The sequence below is a fragment of the Benincasa hispida genome, chromosome 11 (genome assembly GCF_027475165.1).
Source record: "Benincasa hispida cultivar pf3 chromosome 11, pf3_genome.v1.1, whole genome shotgun sequence".
In the NCBI taxonomy this organism is placed as follows: domain Eukaryota; kingdom Viridiplantae; phylum Streptophyta; class Magnoliopsida; order Cucurbitales; family Cucurbitaceae; genus Benincasa; species Benincasa hispida.
In genome coordinates this window covers 22020285-22028875 of record NC_143488.1, presented here as the reverse complement: position 1 = coordinate 22028875, position 8591 = coordinate 22020285, and the positions used below count along the sequence as shown (strand labels likewise).

The 8591-nt window shown below is 29.8% G+C and overlaps 1 protein-coding gene across 1 annotated transcript; it reads left to right on the top strand.

Annotated features, from left to right (window-relative positions):
- The first annotated feature begins 1191 nt into the window (after positions 1-1191).
- Positions 1192-7490, top strand: LOC120090154 ((+)-gamma-cadinene synthase-like). The gene is made up of 7 exons (XM_039047673.2): positions 1192-1427; positions 1562-1841; positions 2889-3264; positions 5075-5293; positions 5418-5556; positions 5663-5911; positions 7010-7490. Exons 1-7 carry the CDS (start codon positions 1326-1328, stop codon positions 7301-7303), a joined length of 1659 nt encoding a protein of 552 aa, XP_038903601.2. The 5' UTR covers positions 1192-1325; the 3' UTR covers positions 7304-7490.
- Positions 7491-8591: the final 1101 nt, after the last annotated feature.

The window sequence follows — 8591 nt, the reverse complement described above, 5'->3', positions numbered from 1 at the left end:
AGAATAAATGAAGAGAATATGGAAAAAATTTCATACATCCTTAATCCTAGAAAAAATTTAAAAGTATGTTGACGTGTCCATATGAAAATTGATTGTATGAAAATATTTAGTTTTATTTTAAATAACTAATTTTGTTTATGTGCTAATATATTTTGGTGAATAAATCTTCAAGGGTTTACAATGGTTTTGTAAATAGTATTATTTAATCTAGATATGATATAACAGCAGATGGACATCACTTCTCTTTGCCACCATATTTGTAGCTTCAACATGAAATCTAAGAAAAGCACAATTCTCTCTAATACTGCAGCGGCGGTCTAATGGACAATTTGAAACGAGAGAACCAATCGGACCTTCAAAGAAAACTATCGACACTCTCTGAACATCTTGGGAGTACATTTACAGCTTCGTTGGAGGTTGGTCCTATAAATCTAAATTGTTTAAAGATTATAGTCCCTCAACTATCTCCTTAAATTTGGCTTCTCTCATGTAATTGAGTTTCTCTCTAGCCCTTCACTCTATGTACTTCTTGTTGATATGATCAGGCTATCAAACCTAGTTGAGATATGATGGTGTACCTGCTAATCCACACTTTTAAATTCAAATTTATTAGACACAAAAATTGAGAATTCAAGGACTATATTAGATTTTTTTTTTCAAGTTAGGTTCAAGGAATATATATAAAGACAAATCTAAAAATTCATGAGATAAAGTTTTGACCCTTATATAATTTCGTGGTCCCTAACATGAAGTTTTCGATCCACCACTTTTTTAAAAAAGCTAAAGTTTTAAATGTTGACAACAACAAAATTTTCATGTCTCGATTTTATAGAAATGTTGATGAAAAATATAAAAAATGTCATATATAACCTTGACAACATCCACATCACTATTATTTTTTTTTAATACAATAATTACGGGGTAAGGGATTGAGCCTTCGACCTCTTAGATAGGAGTATATGTCAATACCACTGAACCAAACTCACTTTGACATATCAATATTATTTGTTACATTCAAGATGGTAGGGCTTCTAATATCAATAAAAATACCATAAGATATTGACTCATCAACAAAATGTGTGGTACTTTATGCAATGCTTTGAATTCATGGGATAAGAATTTGGGGCCAACAAACATTATATATTGGAAAGTAGCCTATAAATAGACATGCTTTATATTTACGAGGTGACTCACCAATAATCTCAAACTCTCAAGTGCATAACATACATCCTTCTTCTTCTTCTTCTTTTTTCCTTTTTTTCCCCTCTTCGAGAAAGGAATAATGTCTTCTCAAATTTCAAATTTCAAATTTTCGTAATTCAATTATGAAAGCCAATGACATTCCTGATACTAAACGTTCTATTGCAAACTTTCATCCTAGCATTTGGACTGATCATTTCCTTTCAGTTACATTTGATGATGCATTGGTAAAACTAAATTTCAAAATTGCCTTTATTGAATTTTTTTTTTTTATTTAGCTATCATTTATTGTGTACTTATCACTTTAATCCAATAGTTTTGTATTTTGAATAATTTTCAATTTTTATTCTTTTAATTTCAGAAAGTCGATAATGAAATGAAAGAACAAGCTGAAAATTTGAAAGAAGAAATACGGATGATGGTGGTTGTTTCTGTGAAAAACCCATTGGAGAAACTAAAGTTGGTTGATTCAATCCAACGATTAGGTGTATCTTATCATTTCGAAAATGAGATTGACCAAATCTTAGAACATTTATATATATCCTATTCCACTTTATTGAATAAAGATCGCGATGAAGATCTTCATATTATTGTTCTTCTATTTCGACTTCTCAGACAACAAGGTTATACGATTTCATGTGGTAAGTTATACACAAACAATTGTTTTTTGTTTTCAGTTTTAACAAATTATGTTTTGTTTAACCTACAAATTAAGTTTATACATACTATTTTTCATTTATTGATTTCTTTGTTCTGTTATTTTCTTTATTGTAGTGTTTTAAAAAATTAAGCCACATTTTGAAAATTAAACAAAAATGTTTTTTTTTTTTTTTTTATATATATATATTGAAATTTGGCTAAGACTACTTGTGTTTAATTAAAAAAATGAAAATTAAATCATTGGTCAATAACATTGTAAGAAAACGTGCATAGTTTTGGAAAACTATAAAGAAAAAACTAATGCCCATTTGGTAACAATTTGGCCTTGTCATTTTGTTTTTTGTTTTGAAAATTAAGCCTATAGACACTACTTTCATCTCTAAATTTCTGTCTTTGTTGTTTACTTTTTACCAATGGTTTAATAAACCGAGCCAAATTTTGAAACTAAAAAACATAATTTTAAAAAATTTGTTTTTGTTTTTAGATTTTGACTAAGAAATCAACCATTGTATTTAATAAAGACGCAATTGATTGTAAGAAATGGGGAGGAAATAATCTTGATTTTAGAAAACCAAATACAAAAATAAATAAATGGTTACCAAACGAGACAATTGTGTTTTATTTTTTGTTTTTGAAGGTCAACTTATTCCCTTCCCATTTCTTACAATGATTTGCATCTTTCCAGTACAATAGTTGAATTCCTATTCAAATTTCAAAAAACAAAAACACATTTTTAAAAACTACTTTTTTTAGTTTTTCAAATTTATGTTTGGTTTTTTAATCCATTGATAAAAGATAAATAACATGTGAAGAAATTTGGAGATGAAAATAGTGTCTATAGGCTTAATTTTCAAATATAAAAACAAAAAATGAAATGGTTACCAAATGGAATTTAAACGATTAACAAAAGGGATTCTTATGAAAAATTCAAAGTTTTGAATAAAGAGTTTACACATCGAAAATTTTAGTTATAATTATAATTTGTTTAAGAATTAGTTATTAATTTTTTTAAGTCTAAATTGAAACAGATATATTCTCAAAATTCATGGACAATAGTGGAAAATTTAAAGAATCATTGGGTAATGATGAAAAAGGAATTTTGAGCCTATATGAAGCATCACATATGAGGGGACATGGAGAAGCTGTGCTTGAGGAAGCTCTTGAATTTACTACTACACATCTTAAAACATATATTGAATGCTCTAGTAATCCTCATTTTGCCTCTGAAGTTAACAATGCCTTGAAATTTCCTATTAGAAAAGGTGTTACAAGAATCAAGGCAAGAGAGTATTTGGAAATATACGAACAAGATCCTTCCCACAACGAGACTTTGCTTACATTCTCAAAACTAGACTTCAATATATTACAAAAACTTCACCAAAAGGAGTTATGTGAAATCTACAGGTACTCCTACCATTATAATATGCTTCCATTTCGTATCAAGCAAGACAATTCTAATTGACTTTATTGGCATTATCTGTAGATGAGATTAGTTATAATATGCTTCTATTTCAAAAACGAAAAACTATAACTCAAATAGCTAAACTGTAACTAAGTTCATATATGATTTGATTAAAAGATATTATTAATCTATTATTAATATTTTTTATTACTTGCATCTAATAATCAATGTTGAACGTATGATGATTATGTTGGAGTTAACATGCAAGAGGCAGAATCAATTAAGATCTTAAACACTCTAATTCCATCAATTTTAACAATCTAGCAAGCATGTTCATATGAATGAAATAGGGTTTCATAAATTATATTTTTGTTGAATTCCTCAATTCTTGAAATTCAGCTTAAATCTTCACACCAGAACCTTGTAGACCACCACTTTATCTTCTCTACTATTCTCTAGGAATCTAGATTTGATTGCAGAACCCAAAATGATATTGAATCGTGAAGGGATTTTAGAGAAATTTTCCAGATTTTGTGTGGATGGTCTAGAGAGAACATCTTCTCTTCCAACCTTCCATTGCATCACTTTTTCAGCAGATGTTTTTTCTGTTTTATTCTTCTTTAACATACAATTTCATTTTTTAGGAGTTTGACAAAAATCCCACTTAATTTGAATGGTAAAATGAGCATTTAAAGTGGGAAAGTACCACTTAGAGTATTTTCCCCTTTTCAATTGAATTTTTTAATTTTAAATTTAAAATCCAAATTTTATTTTAAAATCAAATTTCAAAAAGATAAAATGTAAAAATAATAATATTAATTCAATAATTAATAATTAATAATTAATTTTAAACAAAATCAATTCTAACCATTAATTTTAAATAAAATTAATTCCAAATAATTAATTAAACAACTTTAATTATCAAAACTAATTTAACATTAGATTAATTAAATACTATTTTTCCAATCTGAATCTCTATTCATGAAATTACTATTCAAATCAGATTTAAATATTTTCTAATTTTCCAATTTCGTTTAATTTAATAATTAAAAGTGTAATTATATTGTGTATAATTACTAATTCCCTTGATTTGTATTTGAACGCTTCAAATCTACTCATCACATGATTCTAAAGTTTAGTCCGTATATGAGCTAGTACAGTGATTTAATGGACCTACAGATCATGAGCTCTAACGATATGAGATTAATTGGTTAAACTATTTAACCTAATTAACCAATATTCGTTAACTGGTAGGTCACTCAATTAAAGTTCAGTAGTTGCATACCCCTCACTATAGATATATTTATGTCCATTTGGTTTAACCATAATAAGTAAGTTGACCCTTCATAGGTTGTTCGTAATAACGGCTGGGACAAAAATTGTTTTGGCCCCAAGATTAAATTTTACTCCTTAAGTTTCGCAGATCCTTTAATGCACAATTAGTTTGTGATCCAATCACTAAACCGAGTCCCTCTCGGGTTAATGAGAGGGTGGGACCCTTTGTTCAAGAATTGAAGTAAATACTTAAGGAACAACCTCTCTACTATCCCTAAAAGCAGGTAGGAGAGAATTTCGTCTTTCACCTTATGTTCTCAGCTATCTACCCGGTTTTACCCCTAAAATGGGAGGCTTATTGAGCCGGTGTTATAGGGTCAACCCTAACCCATGCAAATTTAAGGATAAACCCAAATAAACAGGAGTTCATAGTTAGCTCATGATTAATATCAAGTTATTTCTACTTTTAGCGTTGATCTTTGTTGACAACATTGGAAAATTTGAAATAATCTTAATGCAAATAATAAATTAATATAGGTGGTGGAAAGAATTGAATGTCCCAACGAACTTTCCATTTGCGAGAGATAGAATTGTGGAGGATTACTTTTGGGTATTGGGTGTATATTTCGAACCTCATTTCAATGTGGGAAGGAAAATATTGACTAAAGTGATCGCCATGACCTCAATTATGGATGATATTTATGATGCTTATGGAACATTTGAAGAACTCCAAGTCTTCACTTTAGCAATCAACAGGTTACTTTCTTTACCCTCTGACTTGCTTCATAATTCTTTTTCAATTTTATATGTATAGTCCACATATACTTGAAACAGAATTGAGTATGTTTTAACCACTTATACAATGTCTTTAATTTTTTAGATGGGACATAAGCATGATTAATCTACTCCCTAATTATATGAAAGTTTATTATACAACTATGCTCAATCTTTTCGAAGAGATTGATAGAGATATAGCGATTGATGGAACATCGTATCGTGCTCACTTTGCAAAGGAAGCGGTAATTAAATACCATCCTTCTTCTCATAATTTCCTATTAATTCCATTAATCTTGCTATCTTTGTTTACATGTATAAGAAGTTTCAACTTTATTTATGTGTGAATAGATGAAAAGGCAAGCTGAATCCTATTTCAAGGAAGCTGAATGGCTAAACAAAAAGCATAAACCAAACTTTGAAGAATACATGGAAGTGGCTTCAGTTAGCTCAGGTTATGCACTACTTGCCACTATTTCATTTGCTTGCATGGGTGATGTTGCAACTCAAGAGGTATTTGATTGGGTTTTTGAGTGCCCAAAAATTCTTGAAGCCTCAACCATCATTGCTAGACTAATGGATGATCTTGTATCCTACGAGGTATGGGTCACTCTCACTACTCCATAGAAGCCAATAATATCGCATGAATTTTTCTTAGTATAACAATTACGGGTGTGGAGATTGAACCTCCAATGTCTAAGAACAAGAATCATACTAATTATCATTGAGTAAAACTCACTTTTGTAATATCACATAGACCAAAACATTAATCGATATCTCGAAATATATCTGTCGATTTATATGCAGTTCACGAAATTTGACATTTATATTGAAGTTTAATATAACAGTTATAAATATTAATAAAATATAATAAAATATATAATATATTAATCCTAATTAACAAGATATATAAGACCTAGCTTAATATCATTTTGGTTCCTATACTTTGAATTTTATTCAGTTTTAGTCTTTATACTTTTAATTGTCCAATTTTAGCCTTTATACTTTTAATAAAACTTAAATTCAATCCCGATACATTAAAAAAAATTAAATTTAGTCATTGAAAATTAATTTTTATCAAATTTGATTCAATAATAACAATAATTTTCTTGTAAGAAAAAAAACACTATGTAAGTATATTTCAGAATTTATAAAATAACAATGGCCATAGAGACTAACGTTTTTGGGGGAAAAAGGAGCAACAAGAAACTAACTGGAAGGACTAGTATTCACATTTATTAAAAGTATAGGGATAAAAGTTGGACAATTGAAAGTGCATATGCCAAAATGGAACAAAATTGAAAGTTTAAGGACTAAGTGATGTTATAACATAAAAAAATATCTTAATTATTAATTTAAATGATATTTACAATTGTTAATAGGGTTGTTTAATTTCAAATATGGAAAAATCAACGAGTTTATTTACAAATATAGAAAAATGTCACTATCTATAAGTTATAGACCACGATAAACATCTATTAGCATCTGATAGATTTCTAACGTAGTCTATTACCCACTAAGATATCTATCGTAATCCATCATTAATAGACAGAAACATTTTACTATACTTTTTTTCAATGTCACAAGAGTGGGATATACAAATTAATTTGCTACTAAATTAATTTATGAATGTTTGCTATCTTATTCTTCTTCTTCTTCTTCATTTTTTTTTTTATTTTTTTTTAATTTTTTTTTTAGTTTGAGAAACAAAGAGAACATGTTGCTTCTGCCGTTGAATGTTACATGAACAGTTATGGCTGCTCAAAAGAAGAAACATATGCTGAATTCAAAAAGAAAGTAGAAGATGCATGGAAGAATATAAATGAATGTTGCCTTCATCCAGCCACTATTCCAATGCCATTTTTATTGTGTGTATTAAATCTCAGCAGAGTTATTGCCTTGCTTTATTCTGATGAGGATGGATACACAAATGCTAAGGGTAGGACCAAAGTTCTTATCCAGTCTCTTCTTGTTGAACCGGTGCGGTTTTAACTACTTAATGAGGCAACGTTTGTGAAATCCAATATTTATGGGTATATTGTGTGCAATAACGTGTAATATATAGAATTTGAAGGGTCCACAATGCTATTATGTTTTTTCTATCGACTTTATATTGAAAAGCAACGTTTATGAATATATGTATGATATTTTATCAAATATAGTGGTATGGTTTCAATGATGCTTCTCGTTTATATGAGTTGAATTATGCTCATTTTGACGTTATGTAATAATTTTTATGTTCTTTACAATCATGATACTATCGTCTCCTTAATTAATGAGTTTATTTCTTGATTCAACAAGTTTATCCAAGTCACCGCAAAAGTGATTCATTATATGTTTTCAAGTCTCCGTTTCTACTTTCCTCATTCTCATCGAAATTACCACATCTATATAGGAAAACTCTTCCACTGCTTCTCAAACCCCCACCCAGATCACCCTCTTATATTGTAAGGAGGTGTGACGGTAGTAGTTACCAACCCTTATATAGCACTTACTGCCTAGGTGGCTTGTTAAAGAACCCTAGACATCACAAATGTCATTCAAGAACTAACTGAACTTCAAACTTTAAGACAACCTTAGGGTATAATTCATAGTAAATTACAATATGTACAAACATAAGTAAGGTTTAATGGGTCCCACAGACTCAGAACTAGTCCCTAATAAGCAACATGTGTATAAATATCACCTATGTTTCCTTCCGTTTATCTTTAAGTGGCAGAGCAGCGATGCAGCTATCTTCTGGGAAGATGACTGCTACCTGGAAATAAAAACATTTAAAACAGGGTGAGCTACTAGCCTAGTGAGTGACTAAATTTAAAGCATAAATCTCATGTTGAACTAGAAACTAGTAATTGAAAACTGAAACTGAAAGCTTTAATTGGAAACATAAACATAGGCAACCATCATTCACATAAACATTAACATAACAAATCGTATCTATACTTAGCCAGACCATTCCTAATTTGAGAGTGGCTCTCTTGCTTAACTCCAATACTTATACTTAGCCTCTTATCTAAGAGTGAACTCTATTGTCTGCTCTCTACCTTAGTTAACTGCATCATTACTTAGCTGAGAGAAGGAGCCCTTTTATTGAACTTTGCATACTACTCTAGGTTAAGATGTGTCACATTTGTCCATCACCTAACCTCATGCTATCCAAAGTTCAGGTGTGACACCTTTGTCCATCACCTTACCTCATGCTAACTTAGGTTAAGGTGCGCCACCTTTGTCCATCACCGTTCACCTAGTCTTACTCATGCTATCCCAAATTAAGGTGCAT